Raw genomic sequence first — 27211 nt, 5'->3', positions numbered from 1 at the left:
CTCCCCGCGGGCCGCCGGTCCCGGCGTGCTTTGCGCGGCGCCACACAACAAACATGGCGGCGGCCGCGGGGCCGTGGCCGTAGGGCCGGGCCGGGCCCGGTGAGTGAGGGGCTCGGAGGGGCTGGGGATCGCCGGCCCGGGGGAGACTGCCGGGCTTGGGGGGCTCCTGGCATAGGTTTGTTAGAGGGGCTTGGGAGTCTCCTGTCATGGGTTTGTTAAGAGAGGTTTGGAGGTCTCTGCCTGGATTTATTAGCGGGTTCTAGGGTCTCTTGGCATGTATTTCTTAGAGGGGTTTGGAGATCTCCTGCCATGGGTTTATTAGAGGGGTTTTGGGTCTCCTGCCATGGGTTTATTAGAGAGGTTTGGGTCTCCTGCCATGGATTTATTAGGGGGGTTTTGGGTCTCCTGTCATGGGTTTATTAGAGGGGTTTTGGGATCGTTTGTCATTGATAACTTAGAGGGGTCTGGGGATCTCCTGCCATGGATTTATTAGAGGATTTTTGGGTCTCCTGTCATGGGTTTATTAGAGGGGGTCGGGATCTCTTGCCATGGATTTACTAGAGGGGTTTGGGAATCTTCTGGCTTTACTAGACCACTTTGGGACCTCTTCCATGGGTTTATTAGAGGGGTTTGGAGATTTCTGCCTGCATTTATTGGATGGGTTTTGGGGTCTCCTGTCATGGATTTACTACAGGATTTTGTATCTCTTGCCGTGGATTTGCTGCGGGATTTGGGATGTCTTGCCATGTGTTTAGTAGAGGGTTTCGGTTTCTCCTGCCATGGCTTTGTTAGAGGGGGGGGTTGGCATCTCTGGCTGTGGGTTTGTTGGAAAGATTTGGGGATCTCCTGCCGTGGATTTATTCCAGCCTTGGCAGGCTGAGGCCCTGTGCTCTGAGATGTCCCTGCTCTGTGAAAGCACTGGGCCATCCAGAATTCTTTGCAGGCAACATTCCTGTGTGGTTTTTAAGGGAAGCAGCACTCGGAGGATCCAGAAATAAGGAGCGAGGGAGGATTTGGCACTCGAGTGCCTCTCTGGAGCGCTGGGTGGGTGGTGTCTCCTGGATATATGGCCCTTTTTTGGGATAAACAATCCACTCAGGAGCTGCTGGGCATTCAGGGAGGAGAATAATCTGAATGCTGAAGTGCAACAGGCCTGACTAGAACCAGGAATGAAGGCTGGGAGACAGCTTGGAATGAGTGCCAAGGCCAGGAATGACATCCAGCAGCTTGGGAGGAGGGGCCTGTACAGAGTTTTTAAGGCAGTCGAGGGGTAAGAGCTGCATTCAGAGGAGGAAAAGCCAATGCAAAGTGATTTATTTCCTATTTATGTTCACTGGGAAAGCGAAACTTTAAAGTCTTTCTGCTTTAATGTCTCAGGTGAAGAAGTTCCAGGGGTTTGGAGGAGGTGGATAAGGATAATCCAAGGAAGGGGCCAGTTCATGTGTAGGAATAAATAAGAACTTTGTGCAAAATGGAACTGTGGTGGGTTTGGTTCTGGTTTGTTCAGACCTGTGGTAACAGAAATGCTTTTGGATCAACCTTTTTTTGTTACATTAATTTACACTTCTACGTGGAGCTGGCACTAATTTTTAAAATAACCAGGAAAAGAGGGGGAAAAAAAATAAACAATTTCTTCAGTCAGGGCTCCCAGGTTCACCTTGGAGGATTTGAGGTGGGCAGGTTCAGCTGCATTTTTTTGGTGGTAAATGCTTGTTTTATCTTTTTAAAGGACTCTTCTGCCTTCACGATGTTTGGGGACTTATTTGAAGAGGATTTTTCCTTTATTTCGAACAATCATTGTGGGAAAGGGAAGAAATCAAAGCCCAGAGAGTCTGAGCCTCCAGCTCCCAGGGATTCCACCAACCTCAGTGGCATCAAAAACCAGGGTGGGACCTGCTACCTCAATTCCCTTCTGCAGACTCTGCTTTTCACACCTGAATTTCGAGGTGAGGGGCTCAAAACCTTCTTAAGATAACGCTGGGGTTGATATTTTAGTGAGAGTCGCATTTCTGGTGATTTGTTAAAGAAACATAATGAACTCAGGTAATTTTGGGGTACATTTCACTTCAAATAAATTATTGCAGAAGAACATCGTAATGCCTCACGTTGAAATACATTTAATTTTTAAAGAGGGGGTGTTTTCTTTTTAAATAATGATTTTTTTTTTTTTCCAATTGCAGAGGCTCTGTTCTCCCTGGGACCTGAAGAACTCGGGACTCTGGATGACAGCAGGAAACCGGATGCAAAGGTGTTGGGAATTTCCTTGTCTGCCACTGTCCGATGTTGATGTGGAGGAATATGGTTCCAATTGGTGTGAAAGTTATGAAAATGGGTGAAAACCTGAATTTGATACTGAGAGGCAGTTTGGGCTGGCTGATACTGGATTTTCACACAGTTCTGAGCTTTCATTGCCATGAGGTTTTGCTTCAGCAATCAGATATTGAATCTGTTGCTGCTGAGATGTTCTCCCTCCTGTCTCGTTCCACCCCACCACCAAGCCCTTCAGGAGAGCTGGAGAGGGACTTGGAACAGGGGCTGGAGGGACAGGACACAGGGAATGGCTTTAAGCTGAAAGAGGGTAGTTTTAGATGGGGTATTGGGAAGGAATTGTTCCCTGGGAGGGTGGGCAGGCCCTGGCACAGGGTGCCCAGAGCAGCTGGGGCTGCCCCTGGATCCCTGGCAGTGCCCAAGGCCAGGCTGGACATTGGGGCTTGGAGCAGCCTGGGACAGTGGGAGGTGTCCCTGCCCGTGGCACGGGGTGGGATGGGATGAGCTTTATGGTCCCTCCCAACCCAAACCATTCCAAGATTCTGCTTGGCTGTGTAAGGTGTGGCACTGCAGGTTTTTGGGAGCAAAGTCTGACTTGGTGTGAATTGAGTAGCCTGAGGTCTGCAAGTGATAGACAGGGGTAGTTTATCACCAACTTTGTAGTAAATTGCTTCTGGTTTTGTTGAAATGCCTGGTTGGAAGGCTGTGTCTGACGTGCTGGCTGTGTCCTCTCCTTGCTGTTTCCAGGTTCGGATAATCCCGCTGCAGCTGCAGCGCTTGTTTGCTCAGCTCCTGCTCCTGGACCAGCAGGCTGCATCCACCACAGACCTCACCGAGAGCTTCGGCTGGAGCAGCCATGAGGTGCCAATCTCTGTCCCAACACGCTTCTCCCTAAATGGAGATGGGTTTTGGAAGTCTGGCGTTTAGGAAATACCTTAAAATCCCTCAAGCTGTGGAGGTGACTTGGATTGGGTCAGCTCTTGCTGTATCCTGTTGGATCTCCACACGGAGTCCGTGGCAGTTGTTCACAGGAAGGAGCAGAAGATGATTGTTCTCTTAGATACAATCCCAGTTGCTTTTCCTTTGTTTTTGCAGGAGTGTTTTTCCAACGGGCTTCTTGTCCTTAGATACTTAGATTCTTACCCAAGTTGAACTGTGTTAGTCAGAGATTAATCTAAATCTAGGGAATGGCTTCAAATGGAGAGCAAGTCAGTTTAAATGGAATTTTTTGAAGGAATTCCTCCCTGTGAGGGTGGGCAGGCTGTGGTACAGGGTGCCCAAAGCAGCTGTGGCTACCCCTGGATCCCTGGCAGTGTCCAAGGCCAGGTTGGACATTGGGGCTTGGAGCAGCCTGGGACAGTGGAAGGTATCCCTGCCCATGGCAAGGGATGGAAGCAAAATGAACTTTAAAGTCCCTTCCAACCTAACCACTCTGGAATTCTGTGGTTGTACCCAAGTGAAAGTGTCTTAGGTGGGTTGTAGCATAACCAGATTAAAAATAACAATAATAAAGGCAGTAGTTGATTACTCAAGGAGGAAATGTATGAGTAGTCAGTGAGACTCTGTGACACTCCGTATATGTTGGTTTTAAGCCCTAAGCCAAGCGCAGCCCTGTTTGATTCCTTCCTGTTGGGTTTTCCTCCTGCAGGAGATGAGGCAGCACGATGTGCAGGAGCTGAACAGGATCCTGTTCAGTGCTCTGGAGACTTCCCTCGTGGGGACGTCGGGCCACGACCTCATCAACCGCCTGTACCATGGCATTGTTGTCAACCAGATTGTCTGTAAGGAGTGCAAGAACGTCAGTGAGAGACAGGTAGAGCCAGGGATCTTCCATGGTGGCTTCTCTTCAGTCTGTTGACTTCAAATGTTCTTGTTTTTAAAGTCCAGAAATAATGTCATCTTTGTTGGATCCCGGTAGTGAGTGTTGGACTTTAAGTTTTGTCTGCATTTTCTAAACCATCTCCATCTGGGGTAAAAACCCAAATGCTTTGCATCTTCTGAGTTCACAAGCAGTGCCTTTGGTGGTTGTAGTTAGCAGAGAGCTAAGGTAACAACAGCAAAACATATCTTTGCTCTTTAATGCTCTTTGTAGTTAAAAAACCCCCAGTTTTTAAAATCAGTTTCTCTTCTGTGAATATATGAGGGGTTTTCCCCCATCAGCTGTGATGAATAGGATGAGTATCTTTCTAATCACCACAAACTTACAGCCCTCAGAACCTCATTTCTTGTTGTCCTTTCTGCACAGGAAGATTTCTTAGACCTCACCGTGGCAGTGAAAGGTGTGGCTGGCTTGGAGGAGGCCCTGTGGAACATGTACGTGGAAGAAGAATACTTTGAGAATGACAACTTGTATCGATGTGGAGCCTGCGATAAACTTGTTGAAGCTTCAAAGGTAACACCTTGGGGTGTGATGATGCAGGGTTAGATGGGATATTAGGAAAAAATTCCTCCCTGGGAGGGTGGGCAGGCCCTGGCACAGGGTGCCCAGAGCAGCTGGGGCTGCCCCTGGATCCCTGGCAGTGTCCAAAGCTGGGTTGGAGCAACCTGGGATAGTGGAAGGTGTCCCTGCCCGTGGCAGGAGGTGGAATGGGATGGGCTTTAAGGTCCCTTCCACCCCAAACCATGTTGGGATTCTGTGAAACCTCAGCAGAGATGTCAGGAAAGGCTCCTGTGGCTTATTTTCCAGCTATTGCTGCAGGTTTTTATGTCTGCTGCACCCTGGCTCTGGGCATTGTGGAGGATTGGCTAAAAGATAAGTTAGAGCATAAAATAAAAACAAACAGATCCATGCAATGAGAGGAAAATCATGGGAACTGACTTCTGGAGAACCCAAATGAGAGAGAAAAAACAATGAGCAGCTGTTGCTCTGTTTTTGGGGAGGGAAGCAGACTCAGGCTGTTGGTGCACTCTGCCCTCGTCCCAGCAGCAGAGCTCCTTGGCCTCCTGCAGGAGGAGTGAAGGCCAAACCCTGCAGCCCTCTGGGTGTGGAGGGAGTAGTCCAAAGGGAAGCCAAGGACAGGCCAGGGTAAGTTGTGTATCAGAAGTGCTCATCCATGCAGGAGGAGAGTGGGAACTCTGAATTTTGGTAGGAAATCACGTAGCTGGGGGTTGCCAGGCTATGGGTGCAGATGGAATCTCTGGTTCAGGAGGTTTCTTTAAACGCTGTGTGTGTTCCTGGGGCCTCCCTGTTAAGGCTCTGCTGGTGGAGGAGAGGGTGGAGACATTGGAAAGGCTCAGAAACGTGGGCGTGGAATCCACACCTGCAGTCAGAGGTGCTACAGCATGGCTGGTTTTACTTCTCCCAGGGGTTCTCTCTGTGCTCACACATCAAGTGGTTGGATCTGGATTGATACCCTTCCTCACTGAAATGGATTATCCTGGCTCTCCTGCCTCGAAGGTGCTCCCCTGTACCAATGAGGGAGACTTCAGTTCCTGGTTGTTCTGTGGCTGCCTGTGTAGAAATGTGGGCTATGGAAATGTCATAACTGACTAGAATGTCACCAATGTCCTTTATTTGCTGTGGCAGGACCAAGTATGGGGCTGGTGATCACCAATCAAGGAGGATGTGGGGCTTACCAGGGGGAAAGATCTGGATTGCTTTTAGGTTGTGTGGTTGGGAGAGAAATTGAAAATTAATGAAGACATTTTAAAGATGAGGGCACTGATCTTGTCTGCCTGGTGATTACAAAGCTTTTTGGAAAAGGATTTGTCCACAGCAGCGTGGAAGCACAGTTCTGTTCTAACCCTGTGCTTCAAATGTCTTTTAAATCCCTTCCCAGTCTGCTAAGCTACGCAAGCTGCCTCCCTTCCTCACCATTTCCCTGCTGAGGTTCAACTTTGACTTTGAGAAGTGTGAGAGGTACAAGGAAACGAGCTGCTACACATTCCCCATCCAGATCAACCTGAGGCCTTTCTGTGAGCAGGTGGGTACTGTTTACATTGGTTAAAAGTTGCTGTATGCTCAGCAGAGAGCCCACATCTCAAGGAGAGGTTGTCTTTTTATTTTGCATTTTGTCAGGGCAAGGTGTTTGCGGAACTTCGTGGTGTCCTCCTCCACTTTTGAGCTGAGTGGGAAGTACCTTATAGCTACGGGGGGGAAGGGTATAATAAGAACCCAGAAGTTATCAAACCTTTCCTTGACAGGAAGATTATTATCTGGAAATGGAAATTGAAATGTATTTTTGTGTTGTTATTCTCTGATAACATCCTGTATAAATTGAGCTATATGTGCTTTATGTGCCTGTGGTTATTCCATTTTTCTCAGGAATCTCTGCTTGCATTCCTAAATATGATTCTGGTTATAAACTGAGCTGTGCCATTGCTTGATGACAAATTTTGGCCCATAAACAACATAATAGAGGCACTGTTATGGAACAGACATTTTTCTTCTTGAAGTGTTGCAATGCAAGCTTGGAAATTTCTCAGTGTTTGCATTTGAGGAAGCTTTTTTTTCCCCCCTCAGTTTTCGTGTTTCTAAGTGTTGCTTCTTTTTGCTCTTCTCTTTTAAGCAAAACAAGCCTGGTTGTGAACAAACATTGAAATTGAAAATATTTTGGATTTCCAGTGTTGTTCAGCATCCTGCTTGTTTAATAACACAGGCTGCCCAGAGCAGCTCTGGCTGCCTCATCCCTGAAAGTGTCCAAGGCCAGCTTGGACGGGGCTTGGAGCACCCTGGTCCAGTGGAAGTTGTCCTTGCCCAGGGCAGGGAACCAGATGAGTTTTAAGGTCCCTTCCAACCCAAACCATTCCTTGATTTTATGATTTGTCAGCCTGTGCCTTGCTCCATGGCTTGTGTCAGTCCTTCTTTGCGTCCCCAGCCCTGAGAAGCCTCATCAATCTCTGCACATGCAAAACACACACTGAGAAATGTCTGAAGTGATGCTGAAGGTGTAAAGCTGTCCTTGAGTGAGAGACTGACCTCTGCTATTGTGACAATTATTGTTTTTCTTTTTAAAGACTGAAATGGATGATTCAGAGTACATGTATGAGCTCTTCTCTGTTATTATACACAAAGGTGGCTGCTATGGAGGACACTATCATGTTTATATCAGAGATGTGGATCAGTTAGGAAACTGGCAACTCCAAGTAAGTCCTGAAGGATTTTCTTCCTTGCTTTAGAGGTCGTATTTTGCAGAAAAATGTTAAGAGCTAGTGGATGAATGTGCATCCAAACTTAACTAATATTTTAATGAGGCTTTGTGTGTCTTGCCTCATGGAGAAGGGCAGTTTATCAGAATGTCCTTCACACTCCTCAGTTGTGCATGATGATGTCAGCACGGAATAATCCAACCCTCTAATTGTGTGTGAAACAACAATATTTGTGAGTGTCTTTCTTCCCCAGGAAGAAGAGGATGGGCTGATTGAAGATAAGGCTTTAAGAGACACTGAGAACGGCAAAGAAACAGAAAATCCATTGGCAGTCTTAAAAGGGATTTTATCAGAGGTATGGTATGTAAGGAGTTCATTGCTTTGGCTGTGGAACTAGGGAGCCTTCGAGGGGTTGCTGTTGGTGAGAGTGGGCAGGTTTAAGTGTCCAGAGCTCTTCTGAACCTGCTGTGAAGCATTTAAAACTTGACTTTAATAGTGGCTCTTCATAGAGAAAAAGCTCCTTTTGGAATATTTCTAAAGTTGCTCGCCAAAGCTGTTGCAAAAGGAATCGCAGAATATCCTGAGCAGGAAGGGACTCACAAGGATCACTGATCCAACCCCTGGCCCTGCACAGACACCCCAACAATCCCACCCTGTGCATCCCTGAGAATGTTGTCCCGGAATTCCTGGAGCTCTGGCAGCCTCGGGGCCGTGCCCATTCCCTGGGGAGCCTGGGCAGTGCCCAGCACCCTCTGGAAGAAGAGCCTTTCCCTGATATCCAACCTAACCCTGCCCTGACACAGCTCCAGATGATGCTACAGCAGCTTATTAAAAACCAGGAATGATTAAAGCACTTTAAAACTGGCTTCTTTGTGTTGATCCCTTGACTTCTGTAGCCTTTGCTACCTCAGTTTTTCATTTCTCTGTAGGAAGAAGCTAAACAAATCCCCGTGGATCAGTTAGGGCAGAAATTACTGGAGAAGAAAGGGGTGTCCTGGAATAAGAAATACAGAAAACAATACGGAGCATTACGAAAGGTAATCACAGGTTTGTTGGTTTTGGTTTTAGGTAACTTTTATAATCGTTTCTATTCCTGTTGAATAGTCAGTAGGATGACAATTGAGAATACGGGTCCTTGGATTAGCATGTGCAGGGAGAGGTTTGTAAGGTGAACTAGCAGGCTGGGAAACACAAGATTCCCAAGGAATTGTCTGCCTGAGAGTTTGTGTATTTTTTTTCCAACTCCATGATTTGCCTATAAAAAAATTAATCTGAGCTACAGAAATGAGGATTTGAAAATGTATCCCACTTTTTGGTTGGTTAGAGTATGTCCATGAAATTAATACTCCAGTAAATCCTTGTTTTCCAACTGTATTTTACGATGTTTTAAGAAAAATACTTCGGCATTTGTGTTGTAGGTAGGTGGAAAACTGATGTTTGCCTGTTTTTTGAAGGGAGCTACCTGCAGTTTCCACAACAACTATTTAAATGTAGGTGTGAAGTGTGGATGTGAGGCTTTTGCAGAGATAAACTGAGAAAATACACGAGGAAGCACCATAAAATGAGGGTTGAAGTAATAATGGGGTGTGTGTTTCACTTTGAGGAGAATCAGGTGAAGCAGCCTAATGCAGGCTGCTGCATTTAAAACTTGGCATCTTCTTCATCCTGTCCTTTATTTCCTTTCAGTATTTGCAGAATCATCCTCAGATATTCCAGCTGAGCCCTGATGGAAATAGGGTAGGCCTGAAGGAAACCCACAAGCTCCTGTTCAAGCTGGATTCTCGTGGACAAGATCTCCAGAGCCCTCCCCAGAAGAATGATGTCCAGTGGAACTGTGAGAAAACCCCCCCAAGGCCAAGGGCCACTTCTGCTGGGTGCCACTGGTTTGACCTGAATGATTCCAAAGTCCAGCCCATCAAGGAGAAGGATCTTGAGAAACAATTCCAGGGTAAAGAGAGTGCCTACATGCTGTTCTACAGAAAAGCTCAGCTGAAAAGGCCTCCTGAAGGTACACAAAGTTCATCTGGACATTCTGGGGGGGGGCTCTTGGGCTTTTTTGTCCTTTCCAAGCTTTTTTCCACCAGTTTTCCTTGTAATGATCATTTGAAAAAAGATAAATGAAGATACAAGGAGGTGGTGACCTGTTAATTGGCTTCAGTTGACTAATTTATTTTAGTATGCTCCAGAAATAACAGCAGAGCATCAGCTGAAACAAATACAAGTTGTTGTTAATGGCATTTATGTGTTAGTTTCCCTTAAAGAAAGATTGATTGGAAGGAGTAAAAGCATTTGTTTGTTCTTTATATCACCTTGCAGTTGAGTTTTCTCTATTATGAACATAATTTCTCTGGGTTTCCAGTGATTATTGTACTGTAATGTCTCATCTTGATCACTTTTCTTGTTTGCCAAACCACATTTTGAGCCTGTATTTTTTTTGTTGCAGCACGAGGAAATCCAAGGTACCAAATTCCTGAGCACCTGCTGAATGAAATGAATGCTGCTAATACAGAGCTGCAAAAAAAGAGGTATTTTGGTGTCACTGTACCCATCTGAAGCAGCTTTTATCTGCAGGACTCCCAAGGGATTCAAAAGGAAAGAAACTCATTGAGCAGAGTCATAGGGGTTAATTGAAGAACAGAATTTCTATATCCACCTTCTGCTGGTTTCCCTGTTAGCAAGCATCCCACAGAATTTCAAGGGAAACATACTTAGAGTTTCAAATTGTACCATTTTCTGGTGCAAATCACTGCAGTTCTGGGGAGAGAGTGGAATGCATTATCTTACTTGTGTTTATAGAGGGAGTTCTCCACTGGGAGAAGGGGGAAGGACTTGGTTTACTGTGAATGAACAGATAAATTTTGTTCTTTGCCAGAAAAGTGGAGGGAAGAGCTTGTGGTATTCAGGTTGGACAAAACTGTCCCTTGTGCTGAGGGACACAAGTGCTGATAACTCCTGAATCACAGTTAAGATACCAAACTACAGACACAAGAGTGACAGGTTTTATGGAGTGTTTCACACGAGACTGTAGCTGTCCCATCCCTGGCAGTGTCCCAGGCCAGGCTGCACAGGGCTTGGAGCAACCTGGGATAGTGGAAGGTGTCCCTGCCCATGGCAGGGGGGAACTGGATGAGCTTTCAAGCCCTTCCAACCCAAACCATCTGGAGATTCTGTCTGAGTGAATTCCACTGCTTTGTTTTTTTAAATGTTTGCTGCTACACTGAGCTGGTAGAACCAGGTATGGTATAAAGGAGGGGAGGGAATGTGGCAGGGAATTTAGCCCTGGGGGGATCAGCTCCAGGGCAGCTACACAGAAACATCTGTTTGGTGTTAAGTTCACCGGTTTGTTGTGTTGTTCTTCCAAAGAGCTGAATGTGACTCAGCAAGCAATGGCATTGATCTACATCTCCACCTGAGCTCCTGCTATAAATTCCACAACGGAGCTTTGCATCCTTCACTTTCTTGGAAAGAGAGCGTGGTGGATTTGACTATTGACAGGAGGAGAACACTGGGAGACCTTCGACAGGCAGTGTTCCAGGTACCTGCACTACATAAACTCAGGCTTCATTTTAATTGAGCCATTGCAACATTTACAAGTGTGTTTATGCTGCAGTCTTTGTGTCAAGGAGGTATTTTCAACAGTAAATGGGGTTTAGGAGGCTAAATATTTAATATGGGCTTACCCAGGAGGAAAGAGTGGTATGGGATCTGGTTTTGAAGCCATGAAATTGCTGGAATTTTGACTACGGAGACTTCAAAATTCACACGAGCTAATGAATTAATTTGGGCAGCATGTGCATGGCCATGGATTGACACTTTGCAGAACTCCAGGCTTACTCTTGATATTTCATTTTGTGGCAGATTTGTCTTCATCTTTTCAAGGAGTCACCAATTTAAGTTGTCACCAAGTGAGCTTGGGAGGCAGGCTGTGACAGCTTTCAGCAGATTGTCATTTGGAATGCTGAATTACTGCTCACTGTTATTTTATATAATCTTTCTGGTTACTTTTCCCAACTAGATGTTGGAATCTTGGGAAGGGGACATGGTTCTCAGCATGGCCAAGCCTTTACCAGCAGGATTACATCTGTACCAGGTGCTTGATGGTAAGAGCACTGCATGCAAGGCTTCCATGCTATTGCTGTATTTTAATTCCTGCAGACATCAAAGATCTCCTGTAAACCATCTTGGAGATGTGTAGTACTGAACACTCTTCTAGATCAGACTCATGTTGAGTTATTTAAATTATTGATTTCACTCTTATTAGTGGAAATGAATGATTTTGAGACTTTGCTGTGAAGTCTTTGGTGTGAAATGCAGTAAGACTGCAGATCTTAAGCAAGTTAAGCACATTTGCTGACAAGAACGTTTCAGTCTGTAGTTTGCCCTTGATTGGCTTGTGGATGTTTGCTTTCATAGGATTGGAGGAGAGGATAGAAGAGAGGAGCCAGGGTGACATCAAAGGAAAATGTAGGTTAGACTTTAGTGAAGTAGGAATTTTGTAAAGGGAAATGCTTGCATAGAGAGTTCATTAATTTATTAAGGGTACATCAGATTTTTAAATAATCATTTTTGTCTCCAACTTTGCTTTGTTAGGCAATTCTAAGTGTCAGTCTTTAAAAACCTATTCAGTAACTTTAAAATTTTATGTTCTCTGTGGTCAGCTTCAGAAAATGAGTGTTGAACCAGAACATAACCCAACTCTCCATGAAGCTGACATCAAAATATAGAGACACTCAGAGCTGCTCCAGACATTCCTCCCCATGCTTGTGCAGTTCTTTAAGTGTAGTGACTTTTGAAAACTTGCTGACCCTGTCTGTGTGTTTTGTGGGGAGCAAGAACTTGAGGATTTGCTCCTGTTCTTTAGGAGATGAGCTGACCCTGGATGGCATTGGGCTGGCTGATGGAGCAGACATCTTCGTGTGGAATGGCAAAGAGGTAAAGGAACCAAACAACTCCTTCCTTGTCAGCTCTGAAGAGAAAGGACTGTGCGTGCTCTTGAAATCCTGTGCTCCTCTTGTAGTTTCCCATCTTCCTTTTAATATTAAGGCTTTTGCTTACCCTGGAAGTGGTTATGAAACAGCATTTTATTCTGTCTCTGTAATGGAATAAAATGCTACATTTAAACATTTTTTACTGTAAAAATATCCCTTTTGTTTCAGCTTTCTCAAAAACAAAAAGACCCCAAACCAAACAAAACCAGCCAAACATGTAGTAACAGTTGTTTTTGTCTTCGTTTGGTTTTTGATACAGTTTTTTCTATTCCAGCTTTGGTGTCATTAAATTTCCTTCAGCAAGGAACTGTATTTATTGCTTAGGTTGAATATCAGAAAGACCAAGTTTTAAAATGTAAAGTCACCATGTTCAGTCGCATTTGGGTAATTCTTTAATGTCCTGAGGGGCTAAATTCTTGTGGTTTTGATTTTGCCAAGTGTCCACTGGTTTTCCAGCTGCTGTCACCATGGAGTGGTTTGGGAAGGGACTTAAGGATCTCATTTCACCCCCTTCCATGGGCAGGGACCCCTTCCACTATCCCAGGTTGCTCCAAGCCCTGGCCAAGCCTGGCCTTGGACACTTCCAGGGATCCAGGGGCAGCCCCAGCTTCTCTGGATAACTTTGTGCTTTCTCTTCCCAGCGCCTGTGGGTTACTCTGGTTGGTTGTTCAGTAAGGCTTTGGTCAGAGGTGGTTTGTTTGTGAGGGGAGAGCGTCCATTTCTTGCCCCAGTTTTCTCGCTGCCCAGTCTCCCCTGTATTTTATGGGCCAGCCCCACACAAAGCTGGCATTCCTTCCTTCCTTCTTTCCTTCCCTCCCTCAGGTTGGAGGCACAAAGGTGCTGACGGGCCCTGACCACGAGCCCGTGGTGGTCAATGTCCTTCGCTTGGCCGAGCACAACGAGGGCGGGAAGGGGCAGCACTTCAGCGAGGCCCAGCACGTGTTCTCCTGCAGCACCAGCCTGGGCCAGCTGCACTCAGCCTTGGCTCCAGCCGGAGGCATCATCCTCAAGAATGGCTCGGGAGCAGAGGGAGAAGCCAAGAACTGGGAAGTTTTCCGTGAGGAAGACATGAAGGAAACAGTCCGAAGTGTTGGCCTCAGGGATGGGTGCTCAGTGCTGATCTTAGACAGCCATGACCAGAGGTAACCTTTTCCGATTGTAATTAAACAAAAAAAGCAATTTTGACAAAACCTTTTAGTTCAAATCATGCTAACAGGATAGATCCTTGTAACTAATTATCCCTTGGAGCTTACAAATACGAGTATTTTCATCTTAAGATTTGGAGACCAGGTATTTATCAGCTAGTAGATTTTTCTTGCCCTCAAAGTGCAGCAACAGTCACATTCTTTGATTTACACTTGTAAGGGGGAAAAACACCGTGACAACAACTCACATTCAGTGAATCCAAAGCTGCCAGGGGCAAATTTGTGGTCTCATGACACTCTGTGCTCCCTGAGGCCTCTGCTCTGTGTGATGCCATCAACTTTAACACCATCCACTTAGGTGGGAGCTGTGCTGGTGAGTGGTGCAGCCCTGCCAGTGTGCAGTTTCCCTGTCTCTGACTGTCCTTGCACCGCTGATTCCCACAGCTTTGTCAACGTGGCAAGTGGGAATTTGACTGCCTTCACCTATGACATCAGCTGGCTCCAAGTGAAAAACTTCTGTGGGGTGGAAGAGGAGGAGAAACTCGTTAAAATCACTGCCACTATTGAAACAGTAAGGACTCTGCTTTCCTGGACAGCTTGGCCCAGGGATTAAGTTTTTCCCTGCTGAAAATAGTGCTGAGCTCAGAGCTACAGTCCCTGGGCTGTGTGCAGGTAGCTTGAACCAGTGCAGTGTTCTAGTGTCAAACACTAAAACACGGAATGATCTTTGGACCACCCTGTGAGTGGAAGTTTGAGGTGGTGTCGCTAACCAAAGCTAAAAGAGGAGGGAAGGATGATTTGGTGCTCTTTGTGCACTGGCACTTGGACAGGCAGGGGTGTTGGTGGCATTCCTGGCTGGAGGTGTTAATGTCCCTTTTAATGTCCCTGTCTTTAGGTGATGTCAGATATCAAAATGAAAGCGATCCGGGAGCTTCAGCTGGAGGAGGAGCTGGGTAAGTGTTCAGCTGCTTTATCACTCTGGTAATGCTACAATGTACTGGCTTTTTAGTGGGTTTAGTGGTAGAGTTTTCCTTTCAGCGAAAGAATAAACGCTGAGACTGTTGATGGAGGCTCCAGGGGATGTCACAGTGGCCTCTGAGATAAACCTGCTGTAATTAATCTGAAAGGTGTTACCTGTTGAAATTCTGAGCCAAATTTTTTCCTATTTGAATTTCTTAATACTTCTGTCTTTCCTGCCCTTTTTGCTGCAGCAAACGAGAGCTGTCTTAGACCTGTTAATGGCAATGGGAAACTTCTGTCTCCAGGTAAATTGATTTGTCTCATCACTGTTCTGTAAGAAATTCACTGGGGAGATTTTAAGCCTCTGTTTGTCCTTTCCTGGGAGAGAAGTACCCACACTTAACTCTGCTGATTTCTAGTCTTAACTGAACCAGTTGTGTGGGGGGTTTTTCCAGTTTTAAGGTTAATTAACAGTGCCAATACAAAGGTAGAGATTAAACTTAAATGTTGAGCTTGGTTTTGTTCCTTACATCCCTAATCCACCTGTGCTCCTGATGGGCAGAGCTCACTGGGAAAGGACCCCCAGCTTTGTTCCTTATAAATTAAGGCCTCTCCAGAGGAGAGCACCTGGGATAGTTTGGGAGCTGGAATGTGTGAAAGAGGAGGGAAGCTGGGTTCTTCCAGCTTCCTGAAGAGGAAAAGGCTTGGAGGGAGGAGGGGTGATTGCAGTCTTGAACTCCTTAGCATGGAATCGTAGAGAAGGCAGGGACAGATCCTTCCCAGAGGAAGGGATCAGACATGAGTTCCAGCGAGGGAAATTCCAGTGGGTCTTGTGGTGGGGAAGGGGATTCACGGTGGGAATGGTGAAACCATGGACAGGGAGCCCTGGAGAGATGTCCATGCCTTTGCTCTCCTCATGGGACACTCACTGATCTGCTCTCAGAGTTGTGCAAGTGAAGCTCTCCAAAGGCCACCGAAGGGTTTCAGCTTGTTCTAAAGATGATAAAATGGATGTTTTTATAAGCAGCAGCTGCTGACGTTCTCCCTGGTTTTGTCCTCCCCGAAGTGCCTGAGGATTACACAGTCAAGGAGGCAGAGCTGAAGATGGGAAGCTTGCTCGGGCTGTGCCGTGGGAAAGCTCCAGCTTCCACTCAGGTACAGCAGTGTGGGATGGGAGGAGCCTGGTGCAGGGGCTTTCCTAAAGAGAGTAAGGGGAAAAAGGGGGATATTGCTCTTGGAATGTGCAAGTTGTAAATACCCCAGAATCCCAGAATGGTTTGGGTGGAAAGGGACCTTAAAGCTCATTCATCCCACCCCTGCCACGGGCAGGGACGCCTTCCACTATCCCAGGCTGCTCCAAGCCCCGTCCAGCCTGGCCTTGATGTGCAGGAGAAGGAGTAGTTGTGCATTTCTAGAGACCAGGGGTGGCTAATGAGGATCTGCTGATGGCCATAACTCAACTCTCTTGGCTTTTTGTGCCATTTTAATGCTGCTTAATGACATTCTTGCCACAGGAATTGTTTTTGCACTGTACTTCTACACTCCCATATTTATTCTGACAGTTTGCATTTGGATTTTCAGCTCTTCCTGTACTTCATGGTTGGGAGTGACCAAAACTGCAGCCCTGAGATGGAGATAGTTGTGGAGGAGACTGCCTCTGTCAGAGAGGTAAGGCTGGCTGCTCCCAAGCACCTGGACAACATTCCTTACACCCTTTGCCTTGCACAGAACTGGAGGCAGAGGAGTTGGGAAGAGCCATGCACGGAGTGAAGGAAGCTCTGGCTGCAGCCAGACCAGCAGTGTTGGCCAATAATAGCTGGAAAATGTTGAATTTGCAGCTTTGGTTTTTTTTTTTAAAAGGTGCATCTGCAAACTCTGGGGCAGAATTTGTTCAGGTAAAGGAACAAACTTGACAGCACAGGTTTAATTTTTTACCAGTTTGGGAAAGCTGCCTCAGCTGATGTGGTGAATTTCTTGCCTGAAAACCATCTCTTCCATGAAGGGTTTAATATATGGCCCAAATACATCTTGTCTCTCTCATTGTATTGTTTTAAGAATTGACCATCGCTCTTTATGTCAGAAAATTCTAACATAGATTTGCTAAAAGATTTATTTCCCAGCCTCAGCGCTGACACAACTCTCCTCCATGTTTATTTTTTCAGTGTCTCAATTTAATGCTGGAGAAATCTGGATTATCAGGTTGGTTGTGTTGTTATTTACATATTTTTAAAAGGAAATTTTATCATTTTTAGGACAGCTCTTCCTACCTTTAGACCTTTGTAAGTTTTTCAATGGTCTGTGTGTTGTTGTAATGTGAGGAGGGGAAAGAATTCTAAACATGAGATCTTTATAATACAGTTTTTATTTTAAAGAGCTTGTTGTAAATTTGAATGATAATTTGACACATGGGAATTGCTTCTTTTTCCTCTGAAACCAGGCAAAAGAATTAGGTAGGTGAGGAAGAAAAATCGATGCAAATAAAAGATTATTTTCATATAGCAAAAGATCTGGGGAAAGAGGTGAAAGTGATAATTCATTTAGTCAGAGCTGTGTTTAAAAAGCAGATTAAAAAAAAAAAAAAGGAAAAGGACCCTTAACACTTCATAAGAGTTCTGTAATATTTTCCCAAACTGGCATTAGTGACTAATTAATTTTCTGTGTGTGTCTTTTTGGGTTTTGGTAGGTGACAATTGGCATTTGAGAAGGCTTGACTGGTGCTACGAAGCAGGGGAAGCATTAAGTCAGGAAGTAAGAGGATCCTGTTTCAGTCCATAGGTTCTTTGCTCCATGTCCCGTGGAGACTTTCCCTGAGGAGAAAGGCAGGTGTGGACTGACACGGGCCCTGTGCTTTGTCTTCCTGCAGAATGCCACCCTGAAGGAGCTCAACGTTTGCAGAGGAGACACTTTGGTTGTAACTGAAGGAAAGCTTCCAGAAAAGGTAAAAGGAGAGCGGGCAGTGGCTGGATACTTGGAATCCCAGATCAGTTTGGTTGGGAGAGACCTCAAAGCCCATCCTGTGCCACCCCTGCCATGGGCAGGGGCACCTCCCACTGTCCCAGGCTGCTCCAAGCCCCAATGTCCAGCCTGGCCTGGGACAGCTTCTCCCTTGCAGAATTGTAGCATCGTTATTTTTGCACCACCACCGTGCTCCCCACTAAATCCCATCCCCAGGTGCCACATCCACACATTCTTTGGACACTTCCAGGGATGGTGACTCCTCCACTTCCCTGGGCATTTCTAAAAGAGGCAGCCTGTTCCCAAAGCTTAGGTTTAAACAAATCTTTCCTCTCTTCCTGTGCTGAAGGTGCAACTTCTCCTTGTCTGCGCAGAACACTTGAGCCACCTGGTATTTTCTGTTGCAGGGTTTCCTGAAGATCCCCATCTGGTGGCTGAAGCCTTCAAGCCATAAGAAGCATGGAGAGAATGCACAGGACCAGGTGAATGGGGTGACCTGGAAGATGGATGCTTTGCAGGTGTCTGCTGCAGCAGGTGAGCTTGGCCAGGCTTTGAAAGGAATCATCTGTGGTTGCTCTTGGAGTCAAACCCACATTTTAATCCAAAGCCTTCAAATCCTTCTGAAACCTAGGAGGAGCTGCATGAGTTGCATCAAGGTTATGGTGAAAGGAGCCAGATGCAGTTTTGGACATAAATGCTGGATAATCCTGATGTAGGGATGTTCCTCAGCTGGATTTGCTCAAAACCCCACTAAATTTGGTAGCAGGGGTTTTTTATTTTTCAGTCTCTGTACTGAAGGCAGTGGCAGCACTGGAAAGCATCTCCTTCATGAGCACAGAGGTGATTGGCTTCAAGTGCCAGACTGCCGAGAGCACATTTAATTCCCTTCAGGCTATGCTGCTTTTTGGGAAGCTGTAAAAGGAGGGATGGGTAAAGCCTGCATAGAATAAAAGACCTTAAATGCAGTGTTTTAACTGTTTGCTCTCCTAAAGGTCAAATGCAAATCAAAAACCAGGCAGGGCAGGAAAATCAAGTGAGGGTTGAGAAGGGAGAAGAAAATGAAGTGGAAATAACAGAATTGGAAAATGGAGAACAAATTGATTTTTCATTTTGTATTAAAAGTAATATTCCTCTGGTGCTGAGTTGTGCTGCAGGGCAGGACCCCTCTCCTTGCAGAAGTTTTCTTTGCATTTTTCTCCTTCTGTCTCAAAGCTTTTCTGAGTTTCACTTTCTCCCCTGATGATTTCAGTAGTGGAGCTAAGAGCAGTTTAACTTTGCTTGCAGCAGTTTTAACTGATAACTAACAGGATTTATCAACGGGAATAACTGCTCCTAGCTCTGAAATTTGCAGTATAGGATCTGTATAGGAACTGTTTGGAAACTGTCAGGGTGTGTTTCACCTGCTGTATATGCCCACGGCAGGAGGTTGGAATGAGGTGACGTTTAAGGTCCTTTACGACCCAAACCAGTGTGGGATTCCTTGATATTGTGGTTTTTTAAGTGGATTCCAAAAAGTTGGAGGTCAGGCCCCTTCCCTAAGTGAAGTGTGAGCATGAAGTGACTGTTACCTCTCAGGACTATACAAATCGTGTTGATTCTTCTGTTATTTGTTTCTTCCTCCTCCCTCTCCCCCCCCTTCAAAGCTCCACCAGAACCCACCCACACAGGCCTGGATCTTTGTTATGCTGGCAGGATAGAGATAGCAGGAGAAGCCTCTCTGGAAGATCTGAAGATGCAGGTTAGATGCTCTCCTGTGTTGGACTGTGCAGCAGCGCTGTGATCACTTGAGCTCTATTAACAGCTATTCTTTATTTCCTTTTCCCTTGTCTCCAGTCTGTTGTGCCATGGCACTTATGCCATGGCCACTGGTAAGTACCAAGAGCAGCTGGAGCATGTAGCTCAGACACTTCCTTAGTGTCCCTGCAGTCCCCATCCTCCCTGTCCTGTGGCCTGGCCTGCGGGAGCCTCGTTGCACTCAGCTGAAACTCTGCCTTGCAGCCTTTCTCTTTCTTTCACAGTGTCAAAGCTCTCCATGGGAAGCACACACATAACAAGCACCTCCTCAAAAGCCACTTTGCCATTTCCACATTGTTCCTGTATCAGTTTTCTGCATCTTTTTTTTTTTTAATTTTTATTTCTGTATGTGGAACCTGATGAATAAAGAATTGCTTTGGGGTGCACAGGTTTGTCAGCCAGGAAGGTCTGGCTCAAGTTTCTTTGGCCAGAAACAAAAATATCTTTGTATGGTTTTAATACACTGAAAACCAAACCAAAACAAACAAACAAACAAAAAAACCCAGTAAAACACCCCAAATGAAAGAACTAAACCCCAAAACCACCCCAAACACACAAAAATACATAACCCAGTCCTGTCAAAGGGCTCTGTGTGGTTTAACCAGTTGATTATTCTACTCGAACTGCATGGGGAAGGATCTCTCACCTGGTTCTGCTCCATACCAACACTCATTTTTTGGGTGGGACTTCAGTTTTGGGCGCTCTGTCAGGCTACTGCTGTGGAAAACTGTTTGCAGCTTGAGCAAGGAGAACTGGCTGAGCATGGGAAGTGTTGTGTCCTTGGGAAGGGCTTAGAGGAGCTCAGCACTTGGCCAGAGACTGGGGCAACGATTCCAACAGCCTCATTCCCTCCCAGTTGTTCAAATTTTGGTTAAAAAAAAGAAATTTGGTCCTTTGGAAATGGAAGTTGTGTTGAGAATTGTTGAGAGGGAGGGAAATCCAACTCCCTCGGAGGTTGAAAAGTGAGTATTTTGGTCATAGCCACAAGCAACAGCTGGTGTGGAATAAATCTCAATACCTTGCCCTCTTTTTTGAGAGTTAGTCCAGTGGTTTTCTGTTTTCCCAAGGAGACTTGGCTGCTAAAATCATTGACAAAGTATTTCTGGTTTTCAGGCTCTGACCTTGCCCTGCTGCCAGGAGCAGATTGTGCCCCTGCCCTCATTCCTCAGAGCTTGGACAGTGGACAGCAGACGCCCCGGGAAGCTCCTCCGGGACAACAAGCAGAGACTCAGGTGGGATTCCTGGGGAATGTGCAGCAGGCTGGATGTGGGATCTATTGTGGGGAGATTCATCAGCTCAGTTTGGGTTGGAAGGGACCTCAAAGCCCATCCCATTCTACCCCTGCCATGGGCAGGGACACCTCCCACTGTCCCAGGCTGCTCCAAGCCCCAATGTCCAGCCTGGCCTTGGGCACTGCCAGGGATCCAGGGGCAGCCCCAGCTGCTCTGGGCACCCTGTGCCAGGGCCTGCCCACCCTCCCAGGGAACAATTCCTGCCCAGTATCCCATCTAAACCTACCCTCTTTCAGCTTAAAGCCATTCCCTGTGTCCTGTCCCTCCAGGCCTTGTCCCCAGTCCCTCTGCAGCTCTCCTGGAGCCCCTTTAGGCCCTGCAAGGGGCTCAGAGCTCTCCCTGGAGCCTTCCCTTCTCCAGGTGAGCATCCCCAGCTCTCCCAGGCTGGCTCCAGAGCCACATAGACAATCTCTGTTCTGTTGGCAGTGACTACAGGCTGGGTGCCAGAGTGGAAATCTGCATAGAACCCTTGCAAGAAGAAGAGAATTTGGGGTAAGAGCGCAAGATCCTTGTTTCTCTTCTTTCTTACAGCTCTGTGTTTGAGGGGAGCCTTGACTGAGCAGCTTTGAACTTCAGGGCTCTCAGGATGTGGGAAAACCTTGGAAGTTGTTTATTGTTTTCCACAAACAAAGTGAGGGGAGGGCAGGAGGGAGTGAAAGCTGGGAATTCTGAAAGCATGGCTCAAAAAATGTCTGTTCTCTCATCCTGCTGCCAGCCCCCACGAGCTGCTGCTGCGAGTCCAGATGGGAATACCAGGAGAGAGGGACTACTCCGACTCCCGGGATTTGGTGTGGGATATCTCCAAGGAATGCACGACCTGGGCTCTGAGGCAAAGAGTGGCTTCTCACTATTGTCTCCCTGTAGATAAAATTGAAATAGCCAAATACTTCCCTGAGAGATTTGAGTGGCTGCCAATATCTAGCTGGGTAAGATCTGGAATGACAGAACCCAACAGTTGTTGGAGAGGAGCACATGTTGGTTTGGGCTGCAGTTCCTTAGGGATTGTATTGAAGGAGAATTCCAAACTCTTCTGCTTTGGTTTTATTCAGACACAGCAAATCTCCAAGAGGAAAAGGAGGAAAAAGCAGGAGAGTTTGCAGTCAGCACCTTATCACCTCAAGGATGGAGACATCATTGGGGTGAAGGTAAATTACCTTGGATTTAATTGTTCACGAGGATTAGGTTCAGACACTGTCCCCCTTGCAGTATCTTCATTTCTTCCTGGTTTTCTCTCATGCTGCTGCATTTCTGAGGGTACTGGGATGTGGCTTTGGACATTGCATTGTGTTGATAGGACGTTTCTTGCTGCTGTTGCTGCTTTTTGTTTTTCTCCTGGATCTTTTTTCTTGCCCTCATTTTGTTGACTTTTGTTGTTGTTGTTTTTTCTTTGAAGTTCTGAGTAAAACCCAAGGAAATGCCCTTTAAAAATCCCATTATAGATACAAACCTGTTAAATATGATGGATTACTGAACTATGACAGTTCTGGTTTATGGTGTAAAAAGGAATCACCCAGCACTGAGCTCTGAGCTAGCAGTAAGGCTTAGTTAGAAGGAAAGAATATTCTGGCTGGGTTTTAGAGCAGTAGGAGAAAAATGTGATGTCCTGTCCTGCTGCTTAGGGAAAAAATCCATCCCTGGAAGTGTCCAAGGCCAGGCTGGACGGGGCTTGGAGAAAGCTGGGATAGTGGAAGGGTTCCCTGCCCATGGCAGGGGTGGCACTGGATCATCTTTAATATCCCTTCCAACTCAAACCATTGCAATTCTAATTAACTTGAAATTAATTGGTGCAAAACTAGTCAAAAGAAACAATCTGAAAATTTATTGTGTCCGTTGAGGAACAGCTAGGAAATAGTTTGACCTTCTGACTTTGATTTCTCAAAAACTTTTTCACAACAGAACCTTCTCCTTGATGACACCAAGGACTTCAGCACCGTGAGGGACGACATTGGGAAAGAGAAACAAAGGCAGCTGGCACTGGAGAAGAAGAAAAGGTAGTGAGTGTTTAGTTCATTTTCTTTAGTGACACTGAACCGTGCCACAAATCAAGTCCCTCCGGATGGGAGAGAATTTTCTAAAAGTCCTTGCAAGGAGTTCCAAAGATAAACAGAGACTTTTCCTGGAGTTTCAGTGCTTTCAGATAGTTGTTTATTAAGTCTTATCAGACGAACAGAGCCACCAGCGTGACCCAGGTACAGCACAGAGCACAGAAAAGCAGGAGTGAAGCCTCTCTATCAAGATTTACACAGCCTTTTAAAGATATTTTAACCAATAGTTAGTAAAAACGTGCATTATTTTCACTTTCCTACCAATTGTTCAGTAACACGGGCAGGAACTGCGGAGTTCTCTATCCAATCAATCCAAACTACTTTTACTGCAGAATGTGGAGTAGTAGAAGAAGGAGAAGAAGGTTTAGAGAACAGCAACAATCCTCCATTTTGATATTTTTTACTCTTATCTATTTACTACAAAGAGAAGCCCAAAACCTCTAAATTTTTCACCCTGTGACAATCTTACATCGTAGTCTATCACCTAATTCACACCACTGTATTTTCTACTTCTTGTCTGACTGTTGGCAATTTTTTCCAAGGTTTGAAGCTAAAACTGTGTTGTTCAGGGGGGTAAGAACCCTTAAAAACAGGCAGAGAAATATTCTTGGCACTCTGGGTTCCTACACTTTAGAAACATGGAAAGTGTTTGCTGCTTTTCAGAGCAGCTGTGGCTGCCCCTGGATCCCTGGCAGTGTCCAAGGCCAGGCTGGACATTGGGGCTTGGAGCAGCCTGGGATGGTGGAAGGTGTCCCTGCCCATGGTGGGGAGTGGAATGGGATGGTCCTTAAGGTCCCGTCCCACCCAAACCATTCCATGGCTCAGACTAATGGGATAATTTTTGAGGCCAGCGGTAGCTGGGTGCTGTCAGAGCACACAACTTCAGTAATCCTGAAGGGAGCACTTGGATAATTCAAACTCCTGGCTCTCAGTGTTCTTACACTGAGTCTCGTGGCTTTTTCTCCTGGAGCACACCATGGAGATGAAAATGAGCTCCTTGGCACAGGTTGTTTTACAGCTCCCTGGAACTCAGGGCTCAGGCCAGGCTCACCCTGCTGAGGCTCAGCACTAAACATTAACCCCATCATTTCTGTTTTCCAGCCGCCAGGAGCGGGTCCAGGATCCCTTTTTCCCTGAGGAGAGGCTCCCCACGAAGCCCCGGAAACCAGAAGTGGCTCTTTCCATCAACGTGGGTGTGTTCAGATAGCACCAGGAGCTGCTGTGCCCACACCACCCTGTACTAACCTGGCCTGCAGGACCTCAGCTCCAGCAGCAAGAGGGGCTTTCCCAAAGTGTCTTCAAGAATCCCTGAGGAAAAACTGGGTGTAGGATTTGGGATAACTCTGATTTTCTTCTGCTCTCTCTTAGGGAAGTGCTTTAAGGTCCCTTTCCAAGTGTGGTACTTACTCTCAGGCTGAGTAAATGCACTTTATGTAGGAGGAAAAGGATTAATACATTGTATAACCCCTCGGTGACACCTTTGTCATCACCCTAAATGCTTTGTTGGGTCAGGTCTGACCCCTTGCACCACCACTACTGAGATTTAATGCAGTCATAGTCATCTCTTTTTAGAGTTTTCTCCCAGCTCTGATCACTGAAGTTACTGCTGATACCAGAAATTGCTTTTCTCTCTTCACCTCCAAACCTAAGTCTGTCAGAGCTGGTGAGACCTGAGAATGAGGGAAATGTGGAAATCTCTGAACAAAGTGAAGGAAATTGGCTCAAAAAAGAGCAAATCCAGGATCTGTCAAGATGTAGAACCTGGAGACCTTTTGTGATATGGAACAACATTTTTGAATCTTACATTTTTGAAGTTTCCAGGGCTTGTTTTGTTGCCCATAAACTTCATTTTGCAGTTTCTAGGGCGTTTTTGTTGGCCCTAAACTTCATTAACAGACAAAAACGGTTGGAAAAAATGGACAGATCTGATGTTTGATCTTCAGTGGGTTTTACTGTACTCAGGAAGAAGGCCTGTATTTATTGTCGGTGCTCCTCTTCAGAGGAATTTCCCTCATTTCTCCTCTTTCCAGCTGTTCTGATACTCTGTTACATTGGAGAACAGGTTTCTCTTGGTGTCCTGAGCTGATCTCCAGCCCCTGTGGGAGCAGGGGGTGTGAGCAGCTCAAAGGTTCTGAAGTATTAACTCCTAAGTGAGCCTGATTATCCTTAATTAAATCTGTCATAATGAGAGGACAAAACACAAGCTGCTTTTGGGGGCTGCAGGAAATATTTGACCTATTTGGTGTAGATTTTGTAGTAGGAGCTGCCACTTCAGCAGATTCCTCAGATTTTGGCAAAGGTGAGATTTTTTGTGTACCTTTTGTAGGTTAACAATATTCTGGTGTTTCAGACAACAGAAAGATCAAAACTGACACTCAGCCATCAGCAAGAAGGTGAAAAGCACTACGAAACACACGATTATTATTTATTTCTGTGCATATCTTTAATATTCAGCAGGTGCTCCTGTGCTTTTTGGAGCTGATTCTCTGCTGACGGGGCTGTTCAATGTCCTCACTCGCTTGAATCCTGAAAAATCCCAGTTTCATGGACACATTTTCTGCCCCGTGGGAGGGCAGCTGATGTTTTCCCTTCTCCATTTGTGTCGCCTGGGTTTACAGCAGGGATCAGAGGTGCTGGTTCCAAAGGTTTGTGTCACTGGATGGTTCCAACCCAGTGCATTTATTTGCTGTCACTTCAGTTCCTCTGGTTCTTGCTGGAGAGCCGGACTGAGCTCAGCCTTCCCTCTGGTTTCTCCCTGAGAACAGCAAGTTTGGAGAAACTGAAATGCAAATTCCAAGTGGGAATTTTGTGCCTTTGTTCAAGTGTAATGTAGCAGCACCTGCACTGAACCAATCTTGGATTATTTCTAATGTTGGCTCAAAATGCATTTTGTTTTTTTCCTTAAAACTCGTGTGGGCCATTCCACAGTGAAAGACTTCGTGGAAAACGGGGCTGGGGGGAGGAAACACCTTTGGAAAATGGAGTTGTTGTGACTCCATGGGTTCTGATGGTTATTTGCAAAGCGTGGAAAAGCTTTCATCTTTATTTTTCAAGTGTTCTTCACAAAATAAAATGTCATTTCTATCTGCCTAGTTGGTTTGTCTGTGGATGTCTCACTGGTTGGGCATGGCACAAACTGGTTTCTGACATCATTATTAATTAGCTTTAATTTTCCAGTGTTCCTGAACCAACATTCCCATCTCTGGGTGAGGTTTCCCCATCCCTTGTGGCTCTTGTCTTTTCCTGAGGCTCCTGGCTCAGGGCTCTGAGTGCAGGAGCAGCTTTGCTTTGTCTCACGTTTCCAGTCACTGTGGAGAAAGCACTGGAGCCACTGAGGATGGCTGGGAAGATTCCCCCATCGGGAAGAATCAAATTAAATTAATCAAATTAAAGCCACTCTGGAGCCTCAGACTCATAAAAAGTCTTGGGAATTTTTTTATCCCAGTTTTAATGAGTAATTTTGACTGGTTATTCTGAGCAACAGATTTTGAGTGAAACTGGCAATTAGCTTCTAGAAAATATTAAGCCACTTTCTGGGAAATTAATTATTTTTAGGGTGTGGGTTTTTTTTTTTCTCCTTGGTCATCAGGTTCATCTCAGCTTGCTCAGACCTTGGAAAAAAAACTTTAGAGGACCTTGCAGTCCTCTAAATGTTATAAAAGTGGGCAGCCAGGAGATGGGAGTGGAGAGCCAGCAGCCCTTAGGAATTATCCCCGTTCTCATGGACTACAGGTGTTTAAACCTTGGTTTAAAGAAGGTGCATTGATTTACGAAGCAATGTGTCCGGGCTTTATGCAGGTTCCTTAGGGATTAGATGGGATAGTGGGAAGGAATTCTTCCCTGTGAGGGTGGTGAAGCCCTGGCAAGGGCAAAATCTGGGGTATAAGCTGCTCTTTGTAGACATCCAGCCCTCATGAAAGTTCCCTTTTCAGTTTTGGCGGGGCAGAGGGGATAGATCCACGCTAAAACTCCAGAAATGGTTTATTCCATGGCTTTAACAGGATCACAGAGCAGCCAGAGTTGGAAGAGACTCACGAGGATCATCAAGTCCAAATTGCTCTTGCTGCTGCCCAGTTTATTTCTGATGAATTAAATCAAACTAATGGCTGGAAAGTTCTGAATCCCACCCTTGAGGAGGAAGCAAAGCTTGGAGCAAAAGGCAGCTGATGTCTATTCCTGCTTGTAGTGGTGCTGAAATACTCCAAGCAGGTTTCTGTGCCTCCCTTCAGATCCACAGGGATTTATGGAGATTTGATGTGCTCCTAGCTTCTGGTTCTTCAGTTAAATGGAGCTGTGCTTCCTCGGGGTGCCTCTGCAGGAACCATGAGCACAGCAGAGGCCAAATTTAAAGTCCCCCCCTGAGATTCCTCCTCAGGCATCTCAGATACTTTGTAGAGAGTCAGTGGAAAAACCCAGATAAACCACACAAATCCAAAATAAACATCCCTCTTCCCCAGAGCAGCTTCTTCCCAGTCTTTGTGCTTCCTCTGAGACTTCTTCCGATGCCCTCGGATGTGGAAGCTGTCAACACCTCCTCTTCTTCCCAGGATCACCAGATCCTGGAGTCAGAGCCTGTCTGGGAACCTCATCAGCAGTGGGCTGGGGGAGAGGTAAAACTCACTTCCCTCGAGCACCTGCTGGCAGGAGCCCAGGTGTAATTACCCAGTGGGCATGGA

General features: G+C 46.0%; 1 protein-coding gene across 3 annotated transcripts; it reads left to right on the top strand.

Moving 5' to 3' along the window:
• On the top strand, positions 1-25627 carry USP40 (ubiquitin specific peptidase 40). 3 transcript variants are annotated; one of them, XM_032114813.1, is made up of 32 exons: positions 1-99; positions 1730-1946; positions 2181-2248; positions 3016-3129; positions 3917-4081; positions 4514-4660; positions 6048-6191; positions 7225-7353; positions 7610-7711; positions 8286-8393; positions 9043-9364; positions 9800-9881; positions 10720-10891; positions 11372-11456; positions 12218-12288; positions 13167-13486; positions 13934-14060; positions 14385-14442; positions 14701-14754; positions 15516-15604; positions 16031-16117; positions 16612-16648; positions 17133-17197; positions 17313-17387; positions 17812-17938; positions 19048-19142; positions 20312-20430; positions 20917-20982; positions 21206-21416; positions 21540-21635; positions 22387-22481; positions 23637-25627. In XM_032114813.1, exons 2-32 carry the CDS (start codon positions 1748-1750, stop codon positions 23740-23742), a joined length of 3735 nt encoding a protein of 1244 aa, XP_031970704.1. In that variant the 5' UTR covers positions 1-99; positions 1730-1747; the 3' UTR covers positions 23743-25627. The 3 variants fall into 3 exon arrangements, with proteins under 3 accessions (XP_031970704.1, XP_031970703.1, XP_031970705.1); XM_032114812.1 differs by having other exon boundaries at positions 15477-15604; XM_032114814.1 differs by lacking the exons at positions 20917-20982; positions 21206-21416; positions 21540-21635; positions 22387-22481; positions 23637-25627 and adding an exon at positions 19238-19272 and having other exon boundaries at positions 15477-15604; positions 20312-20400.
• Positions 25628-27211: the final 1584 nt, after the last annotated feature.

Source organism: Corvus moneduloides, chromosome 7, assembly GCF_009650955.1.
Source record: "Corvus moneduloides isolate bCorMon1 chromosome 7, bCorMon1.pri, whole genome shotgun sequence".
Classification (NCBI taxonomy): domain Eukaryota; kingdom Metazoa; phylum Chordata; class Aves; order Passeriformes; family Corvidae; genus Corvus; species Corvus moneduloides.
The sequence above is the reverse complement of the archived record's forward strand: the minus strand, read 5'-3'. Positions and strand labels throughout refer to the sequence as shown.

Coding starts and splice junctions, on each gene's coding strand:
- USP40 (XM_032114812.1), top strand. CDS start 1,748: ATGTTTGGGGACTTATTTGAAGAGGATTTTTCCTTTATTTCGAACAAT. Junction 9,365..9,799: donor GCTGAAAAGGCCTCCTGAAG/GTACACAAAGTT, acceptor TTTTTGTTGCAG/CACGAGGAAATCCAAGGTAC. Junction 12,289..13,166: donor TCGTGTGGAATGGCAAAGAG/GTAAAGGAACCA, acceptor TCCCTCCCTCAG/GTTGGAGGCACAAAGGTGCT.